Source organism: Pseudophryne corroboree, chromosome 1 (assembly GCF_028390025.1).
Source record: "Pseudophryne corroboree isolate aPseCor3 chromosome 1, aPseCor3.hap2, whole genome shotgun sequence".
NCBI lineage: Eukaryota > Metazoa > Chordata > Amphibia > Anura > Myobatrachidae > Pseudophryne > Pseudophryne corroboree.
This window is the reverse complement of record NC_086444.1, coordinates 216,067,383-216,094,386: the sequence shown is the minus strand read 5'-3', so window position 1 is coordinate 216,094,386 and position 27,004 is coordinate 216,067,383. Positions and strand designations below refer to the sequence as shown.

Here is a 27,004-nt window from a genome sequence, read left to right as displayed (position 1 = left end):
TGCTACAGGGGGCATCCTGTATATAAGCATCACTGCTACAGAGGCCGTCATGTGTATAAGCGTCACTGCTACAGGTGATGTCATGTGCATAAGCGTCAATTCTACAGAGGCCGTCATGTGTAAAGCATCACTGCTACAGGGGGCGTCATGTGTATAAGCATCACTGCTACAGGGGGCGTTATGTGTATAAGTGTCACTGCTACAGGGGCCGTCATGTGTATAAGCAGCGCCGCTAGGGGCATTATATGTATAAGCGGTGCCCCTACTGGGAGCATTATGTGTAAGCGGAGCCACTACTTTGTGCATTATGCGTATAAGCGCTGCCACTACTAGGGGAATTATGTGTATAAACGGCGCCACTACTGGTGGCATTATGTAAACGTGGTGCCACTACTGGGGGCATTATGTGTATAAGCAGCACCACTATTGGGTGCATTATGTGTCTAAGCAGTGCTACTACTGGGAGCATTATGTATAAGCGTCAATACTACTTGGGTCGCAATATGGATAAGCAGCATTACTACGTGCGGTGTAGTGTGAATAAGATTGTGCTACTGCTGTCCCTTTGTAAAGTACAGTATGGGAGGGTGCAAATTTATAGTTTGCAGGGGGGCGCCGAACACCCTAGCACCTGCCCTGGCGAGGTCATTCCACTACTACAAGGAATGTAACAAGAAATGCAAAAAAGAAATCAGAGCAGATCAAATAGAATAATAAAAGCAAATAACTAAGGAGAGTAAAACAAACCCTAAGAAGTTTTTCAAGTATTTTAACGGTAAAGGGTTAAAAAAATACAATATAGGACCTTTAGTAAGAGAGTTAGGAGTATAGATTAATGATGACAAACAAAAAGCAAAAATATTCAACAAATTCTTTTCATCAGTGTTTACTAGAGAGGAGGTAGTGTATAACATAAGTAATAATAATGTACCATTGCTGAGTACTTGTTTGAGTGAGGAAGTAGTCCATGAGCGACTAAACAAAATTAAGATTAATAAATCTCCTGGTCCAGATGGAATTCATCCAAGGGTTCTTTGGAGCTTCACTCAGAACTAGCAAGGCTTTTTTATTTGATTTTCTCTGATTCAATTAATACAGGCATGATACCAAAGGACTGGCGTATAGCAGAAGTAATCACAATATTTAAAAAGGGAATCAAAATTCATCCTGGCAACTATAGACCGGGTAGTTTGACATCTATAGTGGGGAAAATATTGGAAGGAATATTAAGGGATCGCATAAAGGAGTACTTGGATACCTCCAATGTTATTAATAGGAATCAGCATGGTTTTGTGAGGGACAGGTCATGTCAAACTAACTTAATTAGCTTCTATGAGAAAGCGAGCAAAAATCTTGACCGGGGAAACGCAGTTGCTACCAACTCTTGCTACCCCTATACATCACTCTTCTGTTATTTTCACTAGGATCTATCATTGACCCTCTATTATTCTCTATGTACTCATCTGCTCTTGGTGAACTCATCTGGTCTCTATTGAGAACTCGATACAGATGAGACCTAAATCTAACTTTCCTGCACTGACCTCTAAATCTCTTTAATATCCTGTGTTTCCTATAATTTGCCTATAATCTTCACCCGAAATGTAACATGTCCAATTTTGGACTCTCTACCCTGTTGCCCATTCAGACTACTGCAATGTCATGCTTAGTTCTACCCCCAGCTTCTCCCCTGATATCCATTCACTCTTTCAGTCTTGTTGCCTCCTACTCCTCAACATTGACAAAATGAGCTCCTTCCTCACTCAGGAATTAATATAAACCATAGTCCACTTGCTCATTATTTACCACCTTGACTATAACCTCATCCACAATGGCTTTCCTCTCACCCAGCTTTCTCTCTACAATGCCCACTGAATGCTGCTGAAAGACAAATCTTCTCTCACACTGCTAATCATCTTATGTCCCGCTAAGTATATTCTGTCACTAGTTTTCCATCACTTCCAGAATTCAGATTAAGCTATTCACCTCACCTACAGGGTCCACACTAACACTTTCACACAATACATCTCTGGACTCATCTCCTTATACACCCCAGCTTGAACACTCCTCTCCCCTTCTGACTCTCAACTTTCTTTATGTCTTATATTATCCTGCCACTTCCATCCCCAAAACCACTTGCCACCTATGGAACGCCTTGCCCTACTGTAACAGACTCTCCCCTATCTACAATTGTTGAAACAACTTGCCTGTTCTAGTCCCATCTAGCCCTTTGTGTCCACTTTCTCTGCTTCCTTCATCAACCGCAACCATTTTTGCTCTATGTGCACTTACTGTCTGTCCTTAACCCAGCCCTCTATAAGCTACACAATGTCTCATTTTCTCACACTCATCTAATTCATAACTGTGATTGCTATCTCATGTCTAATCATACTGTAAATGTGTTATAATGCTTACTTGTATTCATGTATTTGTTTTATGTTTACTACATTTATGTACTGTATGTCAGATCTGTAGGATGGATGACACATCTGCAATATGATTGTCCAATGCTACAAAATCTGTTGCGCAATATAACAATGATGAATCCTTATTTATTTGGCAGTCATATCTGTATAGAGGTCATATCTAAAGCTGGGTACATGGGTTGTTAGAAGTATCCCTGTTGTATTTGCATGCAGCTCAATCAGGGGATGTCACTACTGGTGCCATGCTGCCGAATGCAGCATGCCCCTCCCCGCTGTGGCTGCTGGCATCGGCAAGTGTATGCACTTGCCGATGCCGGCACCCCTGCCAGGTTCGTCACTCTCGATCTCGCTGGGTACACATTATTATCTAATGTGTACCCAGCTTGACACCTAAAGGAAAACTTAACTTACAGAAAAATCACATATCTTTATAGAACATATTGCCACTTACCTTTACACCATTCTCTTTAATTTGTCTATTTAAGTTATTTATAGAAGAACCCCTATAGTTCATATAATATAAAATCTTTCTTCTTTTATAGGTACTGCAGCAATACAATGTCAAAGGGTTTCACAAGCCCATGACAATGGAAGTGAATCTATTGTTGAAGACAAAAATATTGGTAAAAGTTTCAAAGATTTTCCGTTGGCACTTTGGGTAAATACTTGTCCAATAAATGGTGTTTGTAATATAAAAATATTAAGTAGTTATGCTAACTTTGCTGAAAAACTGTTATCGTTCCTGATTTAAAAGGTGTCATAGTGCTCTGTGGTGATGGACAGTTGGGCAAATACAGTAGGACATAAATACAGTAATGTGAGATGTCAAGTGTATCACCAAGGCAGGGGACTTGGGTAACTAAGGAGATTGTTGTGTGATTCACAGGGATGGGGATTTAAGTGGAGGTGAGGACTCAGGAAGTAGGGAAGATGATAAGCTCTGTTTTGGACATGTCGAGCTTTAGATACTATACAGCTGGGACATCAAAAATAGCAGAGACAGTTGTTCACATGAGATAATAGAATAGCAAAAGTGGCCAGGACAGGGGTTTTGGATGCCTTCAGTATAGAGGAGGTATTGGGGGCTGAATGTGAGAATTACAGTAGTTCACCAAGAGAAGAAGTGAAAAATAACAGCACAGTACACATAGGCCCAAATGTATTAAGCCTTAACAAGAGATAAAGTGGAGATGGATAAAAAGTGATAAATGACCAGCCAACCAGCTCCTAACTGTCAAATTTCAAACACAGCCTGTGACATGACAGTTAGGAAGCTGATTTGCTGATCATACTGTAGATCACTCTTTATCAGTCTCCACTTTATGTTTTGTAAGGGCTTAATACAGTTGGGTCAAAGTTCAGACACATGAGGTGTAGCTGTGTACAGATACCAGTGTTGAAATTAAGTTAATGAGGTAGATATTTACCAAAACACAATGCAGGCAAAACATTAATGAAACAGTGGCAGAATTTGCTGTGAAATGCAGGTGCAAATGGAAAGTCAAAGTCAGTCTGAAGCAATAACACATGCAGAATATCAAGAACAAGGTAGAAGTCACTAGAAATATGGCATTAATACAGGCCAGGAATACAGGAATCAACCCAGACCAGTTAAAAACCAGAATGATGTCTATCCAGGCACATTAAACACAATGATCTGTTGGGAAGTGTCAGGCTCTGAGGTTATGCTACTGGTGCTCTAACAACGCAAGGGGAGTGGGGGGTAATGCTTCCGTGGATCAATTGCCACTCGGGTCTATTGATATTGATGTGGGTGTGGGAGGTCATGTTACAGTCAGGGCCCATAGATATGAGGAGTGCAGGACACCCCCTAGGCATATTTATTTTCAATAAAATATTTAAATACATTTTTTAAAATTGTTTTTAACTTTATTAAATGTAAAAAAAATTATTGATAACATTTTTGTAAATTTTTTTTTTTTTTAAAATCAGTGAAGTGGTTAACTCCTAAACTGCTGTAATGCATACCACAATAACTGCTACATAAACTATCATAATATCCTCGCAACTACTCATCTCACTTGTAAGAGTCCGATTTATTTCTAATAAATATTTAAAATGCCAGCGCTAATATATGTTGTTGATGCAAGGCGCATCTTATTACCATATACGATAAAAGTGCGCTGTATGTCGCAAACACTACATCCCTTAAGAGAAAACAAGTACACACACAAATTTGTCTGAGTTCCAAAGCTCATTGATGTATATATATATATATATATATATATATGTTATTAAAAGGGTATGCATACAATATAACACATGTACAATATATATATATATATATATATGGTTACAGAGTATAATTACATAAAAAGCAAGAATTCATACAATTACGGCCAGCATACAATTACCATCTCCCTCAATGCACTTTATGCACACTTCGCTCCATTTCCTCCATCTTTAGCTCTCCCTCAATGCCCACAGCAGCAGAGTATCAGCAAAACACCATCTCGATCAGCACCCAGCAAAAAAACAGGAAACCTGGTGTGTGGGATCAGCTATACACTGTGTATGTTGGGGGAGTATAGGTCTTCTGTTATTGGTCCAGGGGAGGGAACTTTCTCATTCATGATGAGTCATTGGTCAGTTCATATGCAAGCAACGTCCAGCCTTGATGATGACATCATAGGGGCTGGCCTCTGGTTTCCTGGCCACACATGCTGTCTTTTGGAATGTTCTTTTGTTAACTAGATTTGTGGCTTTATATTCCTACATTTGATCATAACTACTCATTGCAATGTGCTACAATCTAACCACCGGTATCAAATCAATCCACTCATGAATCTGATTACTTTGACACGAAGCACGACATGTCCATCTTGCTCCACTCCAACAATACACATACATGACGTTATACTCCATTATATAATTTAAAACCTTATAATGTCTAGTGCTTGATATGTTTAATTTATGTGCTGTATGAAATATGTGTTGAATATATCTTTGTGGCATGTCTGTGTGAGTGCGTATGTTACCATATATTGCTGTGCATGCTGTGCATATTCGCAAGCATAGCGACTCTTCTGTTTGGAGTTTGGATGTTCTCTCTATGTAATATTTTTGACTTTGACAGTCCACCCTTTGGGAGTAAACAATAACTGCCATAAATTATTAACAGAAGAAAAATATTTCAAACACATAATCGGTGACCTAGACACATGTATGTATTCATTTTGCAAATCAGACATTTGACTATATTTGGGGAAGACAGGGAGGAGGACGAGACATCCTCTATATGCACTCGGCGGTCACGGGACCACTGGTTGGGTGTGGGATGACATTCAACTTATAGAGTATGCTGGGACAGTGCTTTGGCCTATGATGTCTGATTTGATCGAACGTTTGTACACTGATGTTCGGATTCGATAGAGGTTCTGCTGGGTAGAGGGAGAAAACACAAACAAATCGTGAAAGAGACATATAAAATTTTCATGGTATATATTCCTATCACTCTCTGAACATTGTTTCCATTTCTGGAACGTATGCTAGGTCTATTTCATCATTGAACAAGGGTTATTATTTCAGGTTGTGTCCTTCCTAGATAACATAAACCTTCAGAGTTCGGGGAGAGCCATTCATAAACCTTTCTTCCACATATATTAATGAGCTCTTTATCTGCTATGTGTGAATAGCCATTGTCTGATTGTTCCTGATTACCTCCCAATTTCCTGATTTCCTGAAATTGGTGAGATTTAAACATACCAGGGATTTATCTATGGTACTGGTGGATCTTAAGACTAGGGGGTCTAGCTATATTATACTCCTTGTCCACCGGTCTCTCCCCCCCCCCCCCCCCCCCCCTCCGTGTAATTCAAGTACCTCAGCTAACTCTAAAGAATATGGCAGTAATCATGCATCATTTTGTCTTAGAGGTACCTGTGAGCACATCCAACATTCCATTTGGTTTAAGACCTTACCCACTAGTGAGTGGTAATCACTCACTGGATGTCTGTCAAATGCTACCTTATTGCTAGACTGACATCTCTGGATGCACCTATCTTCAATTATGGGGTCACAATAACTACAAAATACAGTATTCCTCAGACTATAGCCTATCACGTTACCTCTGAACTCCGTAACTACTAGACCTTTGATTTTTATCTGGCTTTAACAAAGTGATAGGCTGATCCTGAGATCCTATAAAGACATCACTCCTTTCTCCAGAACCAATTCCAGTCCCACACTCGACTCCTCATGAAAAACCTAACAAAAATAGAATGTCCTGAAAAAAAAAAAGTTTGTCAACGGGAAAAAAGAAAGCTAGAACAAAACAAATCTTGTCCATAGCAAATCAATTACAACAACTGGTCTTTCTGTAATCCTTTAGTACGCTCAGGTAGTGTTCAACAGTGTCGCCTCTCAGTCTTCACGGTGATACTTTCTGCGATCTCACTCCATTTACGAGTTCCTTCCGGACTACCGACTTTCCTGCAATGGGAATCGTGGACTCAAGTCTCTCTCTTGGCTACTTTCACTAGGATCGTGCGGTCAACAAAACTTGGTACGGTCCTTCCCACCTGTCTATTAGGCAACCTGAGCGTAAGAACAATCACACAGTCTCTTGGTTCACATTCAAGACAGTATTTGGCATACCAGGAATCAACAGTTTCAAGTTCTTTTGTCAAGTTCTCAAATGCTGGCTCTTCTCGATAAGGTACTGTACTGTCACCTCATTGGTGTATTTCTGATCATTGTGCGGATCAATCATGACACGAGGTTGTCTTCCAGAAAAAACATTTTTTTTTAAAAGAGGGTGATTTGTTAAGTGGGCATCTGGGAGTGGCTCCGATGCTACATAACACTAGTGGCAATATCTATGACCACAATAGTCCAGTTTCAAGCTATCACTTTGCTCCTACTCCTAAGGATACCATATCTACACACAAATTTCTGCACAATTTTCTTTGCAGTAAACACAGCAGTACTTGTGGAGGCAGGAAATGCCTCTAGCTAGCTTGAGAAAACATCAGTGCACACCAATACATAATTCCAATTCCTACAGGGTGTTAACTGTACGAAGTCAATTTGTATTACCTGAAAAGGTCCGTCTGCAGGAGGGATATGGGATGGCTCTGTTAATACTACCTTACCAAATGTTCTTCCTCATGCAAGTAAGACAGGTCATTGCTTTCCTGCTTGCCTGAGAAGAGAACCCTGGTACACGCTAGTAAGCTCTTACCAATTTGCACATACCTTCCTTACCCTAGGTGAGTCAGACCATGTGCCGCCTCAGCTAGGCCTGGGAGATACTTCCTGGGGGCCTCTGGATTACCTTGTACATCTCTCCAGAGTCCTGAGGACTCCTAACCATACCCCTTCGACTTCCAGACCTCCTTTTCCTGTAGGAAATGCAAATTTGCATCTTAATTTAATTGTTGTGTGTTGCAGTGTAGAGTACAATGAGCATCACTAAAAAAACAAACAAACAAAAAACATCTCTAGAGGAGAAACAGCAGAAGAAAATATCAGGTCTGCGTTCATCAATGGGCTGTCACTTCTGTCTGGTCTCGTAGTAAAGGTCTGATTCAGATATTCCATACCATCATGCATATCAGTGTCTATACAAAATTTCCATTCATGAGTATTCTCATCCTTCCTCCACCCTTTGTGCATGACAAGGCACACTGCAGTAATATACTGGTGCCATCGTGCTGATGAGACATACCAGGTTCGGGCAGAACTTTGAAGGACCAATACGGCATGTGGTGTATGAACTGTCAAATCATGTACCAGTACTACGTCCCAAGTTTTTGACCCTTTTCCTACACAACTGTAGTTTATCCCTTGATACCTGGTGTCCTGTTTGGAAGAGACGAAACAGAAACTGCTTCGTATCTGCCAGGGATGACTCAAATGAATCAGCGCACAACAACAAGTCATCAACATATTGTATCAGCACCGACCCACTCTCAGGCTGAAAGGACTGTAAACAGTCATGCAGGGCTTGGGAGAAAATTCTCAGGCTATCACTCGTAACCTTGGGAGAATCGGGTCCATGTATTGTACCCCCTGTGTGAACGCAAAGGTGAAGAGGAAAACTGTGAAGAAAAACAGAATAGAGGTTGGTGACAGATAAGTTTGTAGAGGTGGAGGGAATTGTATTAAAATGACAACTGGATTCGGCACTACGGGGAATTGATTAACTACTTGGTCTACCCCCCTTAAAGCTTGTGCATGCTGTGTCACTACTGGGACTACCTCAGCCATCAATCCAGTGTCCTGTCCATCCTAAGTTCATAGGGAACCCGGTATCTTGTAAGATAATTTCCTCTACCTGTGATGGACATGAATGTAGAACAGTGGAATGCAACATTAGTCTTTGATGGTATCTAATATACCTTGTACTTCCTGAGCGGGAGTACAATATATGTATTTCACATTTTACAAAGTCTCTGTCGATTAAGTTAGTCAGGGGCTGCTGCTGCTAGGAAAAAAAAGAAAGGGTTTAGCATCATAGTGGCCCAATCGTAACTTCAGCAGGTTTTATCAAAGGGTAATGTTGCACTTCTCTCGTTCCTCCCATTTGCCGAAGCAGTGTTTACCAGTGATCTTATCCAGATGGAGAATTTTTCTAGTACTGCAAAAGAAAAATAAAATAAACAAGCTTCTTGGTCATGCGAAGTATTAATTCAATCCTTCTCAACCCGTATTAAGTGTCTGTACATGGTCCAACAAACATTTCCGAGCTCATCTTGACTAGGGACATTACTAGAAATGAATACTTCTTATATGGTAATGAAAAGAAATACCCGGGGGTAACCCTATCTCTGTCCGCTTTCCTACTGACAAATACTAATGTGCGGACAGGTTATTCTCGATTTATGACGTTACTTTCTTGATTTTTATTTTATTTTTTGGGTTTTACTATATATGTACTCGAATGACTCCATATTTACCAGTTCCATTGGTCTCAGCCACTTCCCCTGCAGGCTACTGCTCCTCTTTTACCGGTTGGATACTCCTCTGAGTGCCTGAGAAATGGCTGAACCAGGCAGGTTGCGTTCTCCTCCTAAATAAAACTTTGACATTCATTAGTACACTAGGCGCTTCATTGCGCCCTACGGGCGCTCTTCACACCGTCGCAAGGGGCTACGCCCCCTTAACTCCTGTACGCCTTGCTGGGGTTTAATATTTGTATTATCTGGAGTATTACCTGCCTTACTAGGTTTGTTAGTGGTTAAATATTGCACGACGAACAGGCGTCCGATGGTGAAGGGGGTGTAGGCCCTTGCGACTGCGTGAACAGTGCCTGCAGGGCACGATGTATAGAATGTAGTGGGTGCGGGGGGGGGGGGGACTGCGGATAAGGCAGGGAGTATGTAGATGCTGCGGGTGGAGGGGGGGGTGGATGCAGGTGGGGGGGTGCGGGACCTATAACTATGTGATTGTATGTGTAACAATATATAGGACACGGATAAGGATGCATGTGGTATAGACGTACCGGCATGAAGAGGTATATGGTGTCATTAGACACAGGACACAGCTGCCCCTGTTTCTCATTGTACCAGCACTCCCCTCTGTGTCTACGTCGTACCATCCTTCAGGTGTAGGAACGCGGACATGTTGCGCACGCAAGGTCTCTACACGGCCACGGGTGCACCAGTCCCCTCTGCATGCGCTATGTGCGCGCCCCCCTCAGGTGCAGTAGGAGGAGGGGGCGCAGGTTGGAGCTGCTTCCAGGGCCAGTGGCCATTGGCAGCGCGGTCATGTGCTCGGTGCTGGGCTTGCGCCCTGCGCTTGCTATATGAGGGATAGGGAGGAGGCAGCAGAACGGAGCATCATCGATATACCGGTAACTACGGGGGGCACAGCAAGGGGTTATGGCTCCTGTACTCTTGGTGAGGGTTTGTCAGAGCAGTATCCAGGAGCCGGTGGTATGGACCCTGTATGTGACACAGGGGGGTAGGGAGGGCACACAGAGACGCGGGGCGGTAGGGAGGGCACACAGAGATGCAGGGCGGTAGGGAGGGGATACAGAGACGCAGGGCGGTAGGGAGGGGATACAGAGATGCAGGGCGGTAGGGAGGGGACACAGAGATGCAGGGCGGTAGGGAAGGGACACAGAGACGTGGGGCGGTAGTGGGGGGATACAGAGACGTGGGGCGGTAGGGAAGGGACACAGAGACGCAGGGCAGTAGGGAGGGGACACAGAGATGCGGGGTGGTAGGGAGGGGACACAGATGCAGGGCAGCAGAGAGGGCACACAGAGACGCGGGGCGGTAGGGAGGGGACACAGAGATGCGGGGCTGTAGGGAGGGGACACAGAGACGCAGGGCGGTAGGGAGGGAACACAGATATGCGGGCGGTAGGGAGGGGACACAGAGATGCGGGGCGGTAGGGAGGGGATACAGAGAAGCGGGGCGGTAGGGAGGGGATACAGAGACGCGGTGCGGTAGTGAGGAGACACAGGTAGGGAGGGGATACAGAGAGGCGGGGCGGTAGGGAGGGGACACAGGTAGGGAGGGGATACAGAGACGCGGGGCGGTAGGAAGGGGATACAGAGACGCGGGGCGGTAGTAAGGGGACGCAGGTAGGGAGGGGATACAGAGATGCTGGGCGGTAGGGAGGGGATACAGAGACGCAGGGCGGTAGGGAGGGGATAGAGAGATGCAGGGCGGTAGGGAGGGGACACAGATGCAGGGCGGTAGGGAAGGGACACAGAGACGTGGGGCGGTAGTGGGGGCATACAGAGACGTGGGGTGGTAGGGAGGGGACACAGAGACGCAGGGCAGTAGGGAGGGGACACAGAGATGCGGGGTGGTATGGAGGGGACACAGATGCAGGGCAGCAGGGAGGGCACACAGAGACATGGGGCGGTAGGGAGGGGACACAGATGCAGGGCAGTAGGGAGGGCACACAGAGACGCGGGCGGTAGGGAGGGGACACAGATGCGGGCGGTAGGGAGGGGACACAAAGACGCAGGGCGGTAGGGAGGGAACACAGATATGCGGGGCGGTAGGGAGGGGACACAGAGATGCGGGGTGGTAGGGAGGGGATACAGAGATGCGGGGCGGTAGGGAGGGGATACAGAGACGCGGGGCGGTAGGGAGGAGACACAGGTAGGGAGGGGATACAGAGATGCAGGGCGGTAGGGAGGGGACACAGGTAGGGAGGGGATACAGAGACGCGGGGCGGTAGGGAGGGGATACAGAAACGCGGGGCGGTAGTGAGGGGACACAGGTAGGGAGGGGATACAGAGACGCGGGGTGGAAGGGAGGGGACACAGGTAGGGAGGGGATACAGAGATGCGGGGCGGTAGTGAGGGGACACAGGTAGGGAGGGGATACAGAGACACAGGGCGGTAGGGAAGGGACACAGGTAGGGAGGGGATACAGAGACGCGGGGCGGTAGGGAGGGGATACAGAGACGCAGGGCGGTAGGGAGGGAACACAGGTAGGGAGGGGACGCAGAGACGCTGGGCGGTAGGGAGGGGATACAGGTAGGGAGGGGATACAGAGACGTGGGGCAGTAGGGAGGGGACACAGGTAGGGAGGGGATACAGAGACGCAGGGCGGTAGGGAGGGAACACAGGTAGGGAGGGGACGCAGAGACGCTGGGCGGTAGGGAGGGGATACAGGTAGGGAGGGGATACAGAGACGTGGGGCAGTAGGGAGGGGACACAGGTAGGGAGGGGATACAGAGACGTGGGGCGGTAGGGAGGGGACACAGGTAGGGAGGGGATACAGAGACGCGGGCGGTAGGGAGGGGATACAGAGATGCGGGGCGGTAGGGAGGAGATACAGAGACGCGGGGCGGTAGGGAGGAGACACAGGTAGGGAGGGGATTAAGAGACGCAGGGCGGTAGGGAGGGGACACAGGTAGGGAGGGGATACAGAGACGCAGGGCGGTAGGGAGGGGATACAGAGACGCGGGGCGGTAGTGAGGGGACACAGGTAGGGAGGGGATACAGAGACGCGGGGTGGAAGGGAGGGGACACAGGTAGGGAGGGGATACAGAGATGCGGGGCGGTAGTGAGGGGACACAGGTAGGGAGGGGATACAGAGACACAGGGCGGTAGGGAAGGGACACAGGTAGGGAGGGGATACAGAGACGCGGGCGGTAGGGAGGGGATACAGAGACGCAGGGCGGTAGGGAGGGAACACAGGTAGGGGGACGTAGAGACGCTGGGCGGTAGGGAGGGGATACAGGTAGGGAGGGGATAGAGACGTGGGGCAGTAGGGAGGGGACACAGGTAGGGAGGGGATACAGAGACGCGGGGCGGTAGGGAGGGGTCACAGGTAGGGAGGGGACGCAGAGACGCTGGGCGGTAGGGAGGGGACACAGGTAGGGAGGGGATACAGAGATGTGGGGCGGTAGGGAGGGGACACAGGTAGGGAGGGGATACAGAGACGTGGGCGGTAGGGAGGGGATAGAGAGATGCGGGCCGGCAGGGAGGGGATAGAGAGACGCGGGCGGTAGGGAGGGGATAGAGAGATGCGGGGCGGCAGGGAGGGGATAGAGAGACGCGGGCGGCAGGGAGGGGATAGAGAGACGCGGGCGGTAGGAAGGGGATAGAGAGACGCGGGGCGGTAGGGAGGGGATAGAGAGACGCGGGGTGGCAGGGAGGGGATAGACAGACACGGGGCGGTAGGGAGGGGATAGAGAGATGCGGGGCGTCAGGGAGGGGATAGAGAGACGTGGGCGGTAGGGAGGGGATAGAGAGACGCGGGCAGTAGGGAGGGGATAGAGAGACGCGGGGCGGTAGGGAGGGGATAGAGAGACGTGGGGTGGCAGGGAGGGTCCCCAGTGAGGAAGCTGATGAAGAGAGGGGGGAAAGTAGTGGAGGGGGTGGACACCAGAAGAGGAGACATTTGTAAACTGGTGACCACACATAGAATCAGTGGGTAGGATGGCCGGGGGGAATCACCGTTGAGGCTGTGGGCGGCTGCTGCAGGCTGGTAAACAGTACAGTGTCCAGAGGCATCACCGGGTGTCGGAGCACAGTCAGTATTACTGTTACACACATCTCACAGCACCCCCCCCCCCCCCGTGGCCGAAAAAGGGGCGTGGCCTCGTGGGTATGTTTTCTCTCCGGGGGTGTTTCCAGCTTGCCTGTAGATGCTGGCTGCCCCCGGAGACTGGAGTGTGTGTGCCGGCTCTTCTCTGTGACAGGAGCCGGGTGCTGCAGGAGATGACGTCACTGCAGCACCCGGCTCCTGTCACAGCAGGAGAGCTGACACCTTGGTGCGGGTCCCCCCCTTCTGACGCCACTGACACTATCCCTGGGTCCGGCGCCGGCAGGAAGGCTGGGGCAGAGGTTTGGTGTCCTGCCCTTCCCATGGCATCTGTGGCAGTTCCGGTGGGAAGGACAGGCGCAGCTGCATGACCAGGCTGAACCCAGTGACAGGCTAAGGCGGGACGGCGGGTGGTCCGGCGATGAGTGTAACTAAAAATGTCATGAGTGCAGGTGCTGCAGCCCCATATTGTGTGTACGATATCCCCGGGGACCCCCTGAACCCCTGTCGCCGTGCGTGGAGGAGGCGGCGGGTGTGTGTGCGCGGTGCAGGGAGGGCTATGAAAGTCTTCTCCTGCGCCACTCGTCCCTCATAAGTGTGTATGCTGGCAGCTGTTGTTCGGCTGGAGCAGCGGCCAGAGGGAGTCGGATTTGCTGATGGCGGAGATGGACAGGCAGCAGCACTCGGAGCAGACACTTGCTGCACGTGTGATGGGCGGGCTCAGTGACTCCGGCCAGCCCTATGACTCCACCCAGCGTTAGAGGGCCAGGCACATAGGGCTATTATATAGGAGATATATAGGTTACATTCATATTTTTCATATTTTTTATTATTTTTATTATTTTCTATAGTTTGTATGCTGGCTGTAACTGCTTCCACATCCACATATGGCGGTGTACTTGCTTTCTCTTTTTTTTCCTACTTATTTATTGTTGCTACAAGTTCAAACAGTTCTTGTTTTCGTTCTTATAAGACTTTGGTTAAACATATTTGTACCTGCAATACCTCAGGATCAAATCCAATCAACCCTAGGAAATGATGCCTTATAATAAGCAGTCATACATACACACTCATCATAAAAAGCCTCTGCGCATGGACCATACTTCCCACACATTACCAACCTTGCGGAACCTCTTGGACCTTCTTCAGCCTGAACCCTGGCTGCTGAACGCCTCTCGCTTGTGCACTTGGCTCCCATTGTGGGCTTTTTTGCACAAACACCAAATGAACAATACAAGCAGACGGTGAAAGTTCTTACCAAGTGCTTTCACTCACTCCAGCCCCTGCTGGCCTGTACTCCGACCCACTCCAACAGTGGAAAACCCGATGTACCCAACATTTGGCCTGCTATCAGACTCTTCAGCACCGTAATTTCTTTCAGTGGAGGTTCTGTTGGAATATTTTCCTGAGAGGGCCAGCGAAAAATTCCTTTTCAGTATCTTTCCACTGGAATTTTTGTAGGATGAGAAACATGCTATCGATCACCCTTTCCAGTGGACACCCACCAGGGAGATTTCCTGAGGAAAATCAGCGAAAAACCCCTTGTTTACACAATCACGTCTGCGTATGCTCTGCAAAGCGCATATGACACACCTGCGCAAAATAACGCAAATGGTATCACGTTGCACCGCGTATAACACACGGACGTGCGGTCCAATCGCATGGCCTATAGATACTTGTTATCTATATGCCCTACGATCACGGGAGTCGAATTTAAGCCGCACTCCTCAGCCGGAGTGTAACACTAAAACACTCCACAAATCACAATCTATCACGCTCCTCCAACACGTTGTAGTACGTTCCAACTTCATTAAATGCACTAGGTTGCGACCCTTCTTGCAGCTGAGCCCGTTATAGCTCAGGCATTTTATCCACGGGATCCCGGTTTTTCGGGGTTCAATACGTTCACTCCTACTTTCAGCTCACACAAATACACAATGTTTTTCTGTACAGAAAAATATCACTCCCTTTGATTGATAGCTTGTTCCAGAGGTAGTGCACTTTAAACAAAATATTATAGTAATCTGCTTTTAAAATCGGAGTTACTTGCTATTGTATAACTACAAATGTTTTCTATCCCGCCGTTAAATTTATTCCTATTGTGTGGTTATACTTGCGCTTGCTACTTCACGCAACATTGCGTGCTTACGCAACCATGCACTTTCCTTCGCCACGTTCGCTTCCGTACGTTTACCTCACGTACCGTACCACATGTACACCTTGCATTCGCAACTTAATATACCACACTTATCACGATCAGATATGAGCAAAAATGCTATTGCTCACTACACAATACACAGTTGTTCCTCACACCCGCCGGAAGTCACCCACAAAGGTGATCCTCTTTTGAGTGTTTAACTAAATGTTTTAGGCCGGAACTGCGTTTCGTGTTTTTATAATTACTCCCTTAACACACTATCTCAAATATATAGCAAATAAACGTATCCGATTTTATGCAGATCTATAATGACTATTGACTATAATTTAAATGCTATGATTCAGATTGGATAGCTATCTTGCAGAACATACACTTATATAAATATACACATAATTATAATAATATAATATATATACACCATTCACTGCACTTCTATGTAACTCATTCACCCCGCATATGTATCCGTAAACACATTCTGAATGAATACAGTTTCTCTCAGAGCCTCTATTTTGCATATCAAAGATATTTGCCTTGCTCTACTAGTGGTTAAACAAGTTAATTAACATTTCAATGGCTATCCTACCCTAGCAAATAGAGAGTTACCAAATCCTGGAAAGAAAGAAAAAAATACTTTTTTTTTAATATCTGTGTGTAATTCCCTTACATCAAGTATTCATTTATCTCACCATTAACTCTCACTAGGCCCAATTGGAACTATTTGTAATTGACTATGGCATGGGTTAAATAAATTCATTGGTAGCTTATAAATGGTGTTGGATTTGTACATATATGTTGTTTCTTTGTGATAAAGGAAACTGATTGCTTTAACCAGACTGAAAGTCAGCTATTAGCTAAGTTGGATAAAGTGACCTTCCTAAAATGGCCACTGCTCCTCCCGCTCATTCCCATCCATGTGGCTAGCCCAAAATGGAAGACACCATGTGGCTAGCTCCTTTGTAACAAAGAAATCACAAACTATACAAGCACCAAAAGTTACTTTAGGTCTGGGTTTAAAAGTATGCAAATTGGCCTCCATGCTAACACAGCTATATTATACCTATGCACCAACTTTTAAATGCTCTGTTAAATTTACTTAACAGATAAACAACCCAATTTGAATCAAACACAATATGACTTATTTGAACTTTGTTTTGCAACAATAAAAATACGCTGTAGCATTTTAAATATTGTGAGAAACACATTGTCCCCTGAATTTCTTATCATCGCCTTACAGATAACACAAATAACAAACGGATGTGATTCGGCATCATGTCGCAATGCGTCCATCGTTAGCTGGTAGACCACAGCCACGTCTGCACAGTGAAATCATTAAGAACGTGATATCGCGGACGCGCCCCCATCTGTAAGAGTCCGATTTATTTCTAATAAATATTTTAAATGCCAGCGCTAATATATGTTGTTGACGGAAGGCGCATCTTATTACCATATACAATAAAAGTGCGCTGTACGTCGCAAACACTACATCCCTTAAGAGAAAACAAATACATGCACACATTTGTCTGAGTTCCAATGCTCATTGATGTATACATTTGTTATTAAAAGGGTATGCATACAATATAACACATGTACAATATACATATGATTACAGAGTATAATTACATGAAACGCAATAATCCATACAATTACGGCCAGCATACAATTACCATCTCCCTCAATGCACTTTATGCACACTTCGCTCCATTTCCTCCATCTTTAGCTCTCCCTCAATGCCCACAGCAGCAGAGTATCAGCAAAACACCATCTCGATCAGCACCCAGCAAAAAAACAGGAAACCTGGTGTGTGGGATCAGCTATACACTGTGTATGTTGGGGGAGTATAGGTCTTCTGTTATTGGTCCAGGGGAGGGAACTTTCTCATTCATGATGAGTCATTGGTCAGTTCATATGCAAGCAACGTCTAGCCTTGATGATGACAAGCCTCTGGTTTATAGTTAGAAACAACAGTGATAAAACAAAACTGGGTAATAACAGACAGCCATAGAGGTAGGAAGGCAGTACTCACAAGCTTACAATCTATAAGGAAATAAGAACTGATACACAAGGATACTTTAGGTGTTATCTATTGCATAAAGGTCCAACAGATTGCAAAGGCTCTTGGTGGGATGTATGATATGGTCACACAGCAATGTTGGCCTGGGGTCAGGAGGATAGGAAAGTGAAGAAATAGAAAATATGTGAGGATATGTTTGGACTATACAGTGGGGATTTAATTGGATAGAAAAATTTATGAAGACTATGTAGGCGATGCCAGAATTTTAGAAAGTTGCCTGGAGAGGTGACTTTTCAGGGAACTCTTGAAGGTTTGGAGACTAGAGGTGAGTCTTATTGTGCATTGGAGGGCATTCCACAGAGTGGGAGCAACCCAAAGAAAGTCATGCAGTTGTGAATGGGAGCATTTTATGAGTGTGGATGAGAGCCGTTGATCTTATGAAAAGCGAAGAGGTGAGGATGAAAGATATTTTGAGATAAGCTAAGAGATGCACATTGGTGTAGTTTAGTTAATGGACTTGTGTGTGAATGAAGGTAGTTTATATTGAATATGGGAGAATACAGGTAATCAATGGAGGGACTGACAGAGTGGATCTGCAGACGAGGAAGACGTAAATAATACTAGTTTTTTATATTAACAAAACTTTATTTTCTAGCTTTTGGTGAAAAACCCTGTTCTGATGGCTCTAACATTTGCCAGCTGTGCCGATGGATTTATCACTACTGGTTTTGCAACATTTCTTCCCAAATTTATTGAAAACCAATTTTCACTAACATCAAGCTTTTCAGCAATTCTAGGAGGTAAGTGTCCCTTATATATGCCTTAAGCAAACTTACTAAATAACTTGAATGTTCAAAAAGAGATCCTCATAATAAATAGCCAACAAGTCTGAAAGGAGTGGAAAGATGAAAAAAAAATTACATGTACAGTACAATACGAAAACCCAGAGCCGGCCCTAACCAATATGATGCCCTAGGGAAGATTTTGGCTGGTGCCCCCTCGCACCGCCACTAGTTCTGCCTCTGACCCTGCAACCCTTTCCCAGCACCATCACCCCTCACGCATAGCAGTCCTCATTTTGTTGCTCCTACCCCGTATATTTTAAATAGGAACAGTGCTATATTTAGCATGCAGCCCCAAAAAGGGGGTTCTTGCTAGGAAGGGGCATGGCTACACAATAGTACCCCCAGTTCAAATTATGCCACACAGTAATGCAACTTTATTCACATTATATCATGCGATAGTGTGCCTTATTCACAGTAGTACCACTTTACCATATACACGCTACTCCTCACAGTAGTGCCCCTTATTCACATTACATCACACTAAATTGCTCCTTATTCACATTACACCATACAGTAGTGCACTTTCTATATGTAACATATACACAGTAGAGCACCTTATACACATAATGCCACACACTAGTAATGCCTATATACCCATAATACCACACAGTAATACCTCTTACACATATAACATGCATTATTAATGTCCTTATAAACATAATGCACCTTACATATTATACCAACCTTTATTAATGCACTTATACACATAATATCCCTTACACATATTCCGCACATAATTAATGCCCTTATAAACAAAATGACACAGATAATGCCCCTTAAACATATGCCCCACATTATTAATGCCCTTTTACACATAATGACACACATAACGCCCCTTAGACATATGTCACACATTATTAATGCATTTATACATGACACACATAATGCCCCTTAAACATATGCCGAACACTATTGTACATCCAACCCAACTGCACACAGCACTCACACTGCCGCTAACACTGTGAACTCTGCCTCTGTTTGGATATAGATCTTGCCTTAATACACAATGCAGCAGGAAATGCCTGCCGTGAGTCAGTTGGTAGCTCTGCTAACGTCGGGCGACTTTTTTGTCATCTTATTTGCATTGCTATGTGACTAGGACACACAAGCAGCTTTTGTTGATAAAAAATTATATATGGCATGCCTATATTCTGTGTGCGGCTGTTGAGGTATCTACATATGAAATGCTATGTTACAGTGATTTCCAGGAATACACTGTACCGTAGCATTTCGTATAAAGATACAGCTGCAGTCGCACACAGAATATAGGCATGCTGCATATCATTTTAATCAGCAGAAGCTACTTGTGCCCGTAGACATTCCAACTGTCCTAGGCATTTTGCCTGGTCTGCCTAAACCTCTGTAAAAACTTTATCCTTTAAGCCACAACTCCATAATGCTAGCATTAGTGTTGCCTCAAGTGCTTCTTATATTACAATATCTCCTGCAAATGTAATGGTTGGGATAATGTCTTAGAACACATGAAACTGCAATATTTATTATGAATGCAAAGTTTAAGTCTTAGCGGTATTTTCAATTAGTGTCGGATCTGACACTTCACTATTCAATTTGTGGGCATTTCCCATTTTTGACAATCATGCAACTTTTTTTAAAGTTGAATTGGCATTGTCGAAAACGGGCCAAAAGCCTGTTGGAAACACCAGCACATTCAACAAAAACAATGGATCTGCGGCTAATCCGCCGATTCACGTGTTTTTGACAAGTCGGAATTTCCGAAAAGTCGGAAAAACATCACTGGACTTGAATAGGTCGAAAACAGATTCTAAAGGATAAAACAATTATCACTCAGCGCAGAAACAATTTATTATTGATCAATTTAAATTATCACACATAGAATAAACACATGTACATTTGTTTAAGAAAAAATTGATAACATATAAAAAGATATTGAATGAAAACTCTGATTAAAAAGTTCTCCCACTCCAGCGGTAAAAAGACTGTTTTCCTTTAATAGGACACTTTCTTTATATCCAAGTGTATCTCAGTTATTTAATTAATTTTGATATCAAAAAATCAATTCAGAACAAAGTCCCAAAAAAGATTTATCCACCTGTGAGTGGAAAAAAACAGCTGATAATTATCCGTTTGTAGTGCTGTTATTGGCAGGAGAAACACATTCACTTCTAAACCTCTTTCTATGCTAATTAGCTGACCAACATTCTGCTTCTGTAACTAATATCGTAATTCATAAGGTGCAGCTGGTGTTTTAGGTCTTTAAGGTAGTGAGATAATTGTCAATGCATAGGTACTGATTTGTACCGTAACAATCCAACTCCCGCTACTAGCTTTGTGTCCACAGTGTAATAATACACTAAGTAGCGTGTTGTACCCACTCCCGCTGTTAGCTTTAGAGCCACAGTACACAGTGTCCACAATACTCACTGCCAGAATGTGACTCGGTCAGCATCTATGGATGACCCAATATACTGATGTCCAGTTTAGCCACAGCCGGAACATGATGCTTGCGTTATTGCGGGATACACGGAGAGGTCTCGTTTGTGTTCATCAACCTCCTGTATAGATCAACATGTTGTGGAATGAAGTGTCCTGGATAAAGGATGAGTCCGCTGGGAAATAATTATTTGTGGAGTCCAGTAGAAATTAGTCCCGCTCCTTACGCGTTTTTCCGCAACTGTAAGCCTGCGGTTTTGTCAGAGGATAAAGGCAGGGCTATCCTGAAGGGTCTTTATACTGCAGTGGACCAATCACAGGTTAAATTAACAAAACAATCACACCTGAGTATTAACCTTTAAGGCCCAAATGTGCAGCTGACAAGAATACATTTTAGCAAAACAAAGAGCGATCGGGCACTGGTCAAGGTAAGATTAAGGTTTATATGTAAATAGACCAAATGTGGCCGATTGTAATTTATGGAAAGAAAATTTCTTTCTTTCAATTAAGGTCCTAGTTGGTGGTGCGCCCAGAGCTAGAAAGTTCAAGTACTAACAAGGGGAGAGAAAGAAAGCTCTTGTGTGGGCGCACTCTTATACTAAGGAGGAAAGTTCCTCGGATATGTATCGAAAATTGTTTAAAACATCTGTTTATTCTTCAAAGTTAAAATGCAGTTACCCTTATATATGATCCAAATGTGAATAAAGAAAATTATGAAATTTTTTAAAAATGTTCTGGTCTGTTTTTCACAAGGAGTGATTAGAAAGGTTGTAGACACCTGATTGTCTAACAACCGTTTCTCCTGACCAGTACAGAGATTCTGTATTAATGGGACCAAGGAGAGGTCAAGGTTGTGATTGGTGTGTCTTCAAAGACCACTTTAATTAGGTCAATACCATACACATTGCTGGTTGCCAGTTAGTCCAAGTAAACACATATAGGATGTATAATAATGATATTATCAAAGCCTGACGCTGAACTGATATATATAGGAAATAGAGGGAGAGGAGAAGGGAAAAGGGGAAATAAGGTTAGTGGTGATACTGCTGTTGGTGTCACCTTTCAAATAAAGGGAATAGTTCCTACTCTACAACACCAGGTATTCGCAGGAAGTCTCCTCTCCAGGTACTAACCCAGCCCAACGCTGTTTGGCTTCCAAGATCGGGTGAGATTGGGCATTGGCAGCATGGTATGATAGTAGAGGAACTGTACACCAATGAGAGTGCACCTATATAAGAATGGTAGAAAATGTAGATAATAAGGAAAGAGAATCTGATATGTGGATCTGCTTTCCACGTTCGGCACAGCGCAACAAACCACCACATATGTGGTGTTGTGTGCCCTGAATCATGGATGAGAGTCCACAGAAAGATAGTAAGCCGAAAGAAGATTATAGAAAAGATGATACTATTATTTATGCTAAATAGGTCAAATGGGAGTGAGAATCTCCAGATTGTCTCAAGCGTCAAGCAAATTCTACACCATATAAGAGTTGAACATACGTTATCCTATATGGAGACACCAAGTATGTTTATGGCCAAAAACCATTCATTCATTAGGCACAAATTTAACTAAACTTATGGATAAACATAAATACACTTAGTACACTGCTGATTATAGTCTAGAAGTGAGCTATGGGTAGGTCTAAAGACAAAGGGCTGCGAGTAGCAATGGTATCCCTTGGTAAGGTGAGCTGTACTTTGCCTGTATTAACCTAGACCACAGGTTCTCAAACTCGGTCCTCAGGACCCAACACGGTTCATGTTTTGCAGGTCACCTATAGATTTTCAAAATGTGGCAGTTGGTGATGTACAGTGCAGCTGCTGGGTGACATGGAAAACGTGAACCGTGTGGGGTCCTGAGGACCGAGTTTGAGAACCACTGACCTAGACAATGTATCAATTAATATTTGCGAATCAAACAGATCACTTCAAATTATAGACTATGTTCAGCACACCAAATTATACTATACCTTAAAATAACACAATGGTCTAGGTAAGTATACACATATGAATAAGTGTGTACCAAGTGTGGGTATATATATGTGAGTAATGAAAATGCTCTCTAGGTAGGTATTCACCCAGTGAGAGTCAGAAATGAATGGTCAGGGTATCATATCCTGGAAACAACTGGTACCAGCAAATCCTCCATGGAGGTCCCTTCGTGGAAGACGCGTTTCGCCCGTCCGGGCTTGCTCACTTCCGGGTTATTTTAAGGTATAGTATAATTTGGTGTGCTGAACATAGTCTATAATTTAAAGTGATCTGTTTGATTCGCAAATATTAATTGATACATTATCTAGGTTAATACAGGCAAAGTACAGCTCAACATACCTATGGGACAGTATCTGAGGATGAAACGAAATTGCACAGATGAAAATATATTTTGGGATCAATCTGATGTTCTCACAAGTGCTTTTCTGGATCAGGGATACCCTAAGGAACTTTTGGAAGACTTCCTTGAGAGAGTGGCGGTGAAAGAGAGGAGTTCCCCCCTATCCACAGCCACACACTCAGGGGTGTCTAATGAAAGGTTTAGTAATGATTAAATTATGCCTTTTGTTACTAAATATAATACGTGTGCAACAGATGTTAAGAAAATTCTACATAAGAATTTTGGAATATTGAAATTAGATAAAGTCCTTAACCCCTGTTTGGGGGATACAGCAAAGGTTGTTTTTCAAAAAGTAAGGAATTTAAAGAACCATTTATCCCCCAGTTTTTTTCAAGCAAGTACACACACAGCAGTGAATAAAACCTGGCTGAATAATAGTGTGGGTTGTTTTAGGTGTGGGAAAACAAACTGCATAACTTGCAGATTCATAATACACAGAAGGACTAACTTTAGATCTACCTCATTGGGGCTTGAATTTAATATTGAGACTTTTATAAATTGTCAACAGTCATATGTAGTCTATTTGATAAGCTGCGAATGTGGGAAACAATATGTAGGGAGGATGATTAAAGCCTTAGCATCAGGTTTCTTGAGCATAGGAGAAATGTTATAAAGAAAAATATGTATCATAGTGTGTCAAGACATGTGGCTCAATGTCACGATGGCAATGTTGATGTTTTAAGAATACAGGGGAATTAGTCTGTTGCCCCAACACTAAGAGGGGGTGACAGGTTCAATAAACTCTGTACTAGAGAGGCATTCTGGATTTTTAGTTTAGGCACTTTGGTGCCAGATGGGTTGAATGAAAACATGGAAATTAACAATATTAGCTGATACCAATGATATGAGTATTTCTCTTCTCCTTTCTTTTTTCTTTTTGCCCTCCATAATTCTAACCACTTTAGATGTAAGATCTTCATGGATTGCACTATATTTATATTTACAGTGAATCGAAAGTACTAATAATTTTAGGCTGTGTTATTTAAAATAGTGTAAAGATATTATCCACTAGTGTGTATGAAAATGGGGAATATGATGTAGATTCTATCTATGACATGAAAACTATCAATAGGAGTTGTTCTCCTATATTTCTTTTTTTTCCCATGCATTTGAGATACATTTAGTCTGTCACTAAAGTCTTTTAGTGGCTTGTGTTGTTTTTAAAAATGTATATAAGCAAAATGAAATGTGGGTTGGATGGGGACTAGAACCCTGAGTTTAGTGATATGAGGTATTAGACCGCTAGACTATAGCGGTAATCATGTGACCGATGTGGGTTCTAGTTAATATTTAAAGTTTGTGGTTATTTCAAGTTGTCTGCTATCATTCTCTTTGCTTTAACAAAGTAAATAGAAATTTGTAACATTGTTCATTTGTATTTTGCTTTTTATTATAATGTAACTAATTGTGGCCATCAAGCCTGTTTTATTAATTTTTTGTAACATGTTGGTCTACAATGTATTCTTGTCAGCTGCACATTTGGGCCTTAAAGGTTAATACTCAGGTGTGATTGTTTTGGTAATTTAACCTGTGATTGGTCCACTGCAGTATAAAGACCCTTCAGGATAGCCCTCCTTTTATCCTCTGATGAAACTGCAGGCTTACAGTTGCGGAGAAACGCATAAGGAGCGGGGCTAATTTCTACTGGACTCCACAAATAATTATTTCCCAGCGGACTCATCCTTTATCCAGGACACTTCTTTCCACAACATGTTGATCTATACAGGAGGTTGATGAACACAAACGAGACCTCTCAGTGTATCCCACAATAACGCAAGCATCATCTCCCGGCTGTGGCTAAACTGGACATCAGTATATTGGGTCGTCCATAGATGCTGACCGAGTCACATTCCGGCAGTGAGTATTGTGGACACTGTGACTGTGGCCCTAAAGCTAACAGCGGGAGCGGGTACAACACGCTACTTAGTGTATTATTACACTGTGGACACAAAGCTATTAGCGGGAGTTGGATCGTTACGGTACAAATCAGTACCTGTGCATTGACAATTATCTCACTACCTCAAAGACCTAAAACACCGGCTGCACCTGATGATTACGATATCAGTTACAGGAGCAGAATGTTGGTCAGCTAATTAGCATAGAAAGAGGTTTAGAAGTGAATGTGTTCCTCTTGCCAATAACAGCACTACAAATGGATAATTATCAGCTGTTTTTTTCCACTCACAGGTGGATAAATCTATTTGGGGACTTTGTTCTGAATTAATTTTTTATATCAAAATTAATTCAATAACTGAGATACACTTGGATATAAAGAAAGTGTCCTATTAAAGGAAAACAGTCTTTTTACCGCTGGAGTGGGAGAACTTTTTAATCAGAGTTTTTATTCAATATCTTTTTATATATTATCAATTTTTTCTTAAACAAATGTTCATGTGTTTATTCTATGAGTGTAATTTAAATTGATCTATAATAAATTGTTTATGCGCTCTCTGATAATTGTTTTATCCTTTAGTATTGTTCAGCAGTGGGCAGCTCAGTACTGTCCAGTTAAGAGCTGCATTTTCCATTATAACGACAGACTAACTTTTAAGGCTGGGTGGCTAGAAAGCGGCAAAACTTTTTTTTTTTTTCTTGGTCGAATCCAGATTCGACCTAAAAAAGTCGGAAAGTGCAGTTTTTCCGACTTGTTGGAAATTCTGACACTAATTGAATAGACCCCTTGGGGTAAATTTACTAAGTGCCAGCTTTTGCAAGCTACTATTTCTTTGCATGTTTAAGACAAAATTAAAACAGCAATTATATCAAAAGCAAACCATGTCATTAAGAGTTAAGGTATACTTGGCCAGCCAAACGAATCATGCATCCTATTCTAGACAAACTAATATTTTTGTTTGAATTTATACATGTTATGTTGGAAAATGTCAGCAAAAAAAGAAAACAACATAACATTACGTAACAAGGTGTAACACCAACTTCCTAAAATGAGCACTCTAGAATTTCATGTAGTAGTTAAAGCATTTGAATGAGGCAAATAAGTGGTTCGCGATCACATCTAATTGGCCTATAATGCATCAGGATTCTCTCACACATTTACAATAACAGGCTTAATTCCTATTAAAGTTACAAAAGTGCCTTCCTAGTTATTTTCATTATCTCATTACTACATTTTCATAGTTGCAATAGTCTGTTTATGGAAGCCCTACTTGTTAGGAAAAATTATTGTGGAAGAAGATAGCATGTCTGTGGGACCCTTGCCAATCCATGCAGTGTTTCCTCTCACTGGGCAACCATCAGAAACATGGGGCATAGGGCAGATGATAAGATCAGGACCTGCACTGTTCCCTATGTACAGACAACTTCTTGTTATCACTCTCATCCTCCAACGGTTCCCACCTTATACCCACGCTGCCAATGTCTAGATTTATACTCTATCTCAAATTACTTTGGGATGTAATGAACAGCTGTTTGCAACCCTATGAATCTTCAACAAATATCCAGATTTAGGGCTCAATCCAATTACTATAGCTGTGAGTTGGGTCCTGCAAGCACTCAGAATTGCATTTGCAATCCAATTCCAAACTATTAATTAATCCATTCTCCCTGCAAATTTGATTATTATTTTTTTTATGCAGCCCCCTGAGCAGATGATAAGGTAAAAAAAAAATGGTAGCGAAAAGCTTTATTTTAGGTAAAATGTTGATACAAAGTGCATAATTTCTAGTACACCCCTACCAATGAATAATAATGCACTTGGATGGGTTTAAATATACTGTTATAGGCAATAAAGACATATTCTTTTTTAGGTGACTATTTCTAAAAAG

The 27,004-nt window shown here is 43.3% G+C and overlaps 1 protein-coding gene and 1 pseudogene across 1 annotated transcript in view; one reads left to right on the top strand and one right to left on the bottom strand.

Moving 5' to 3' along the window:
* The window catches only part of SLCO4C1 (solute carrier organic anion transporter family member 4C1), a 146,320-nt gene that overhangs the window by 92,081 nt on the left and 27,235 nt on the right, over positions 1 to 27,004 (top strand). The window contains exons 6-7 of the mRNA XM_063964072.1: positions 2,966 to 3,081; positions 18,227 to 18,371. Of these exons, the coding sequence (XP_063820142.1) occupies positions 2,966 to 3,081; positions 18,227 to 18,371 (261 nt within the window). The remainder of the gene's footprint in view (positions 1 to 2,965; positions 3,082 to 18,226; positions 18,372 to 27,004) is intronic.
* LOC134938249 (5S ribosomal RNA) lies at positions 21,913 to 22,031 on the bottom strand (annotated as a pseudogene).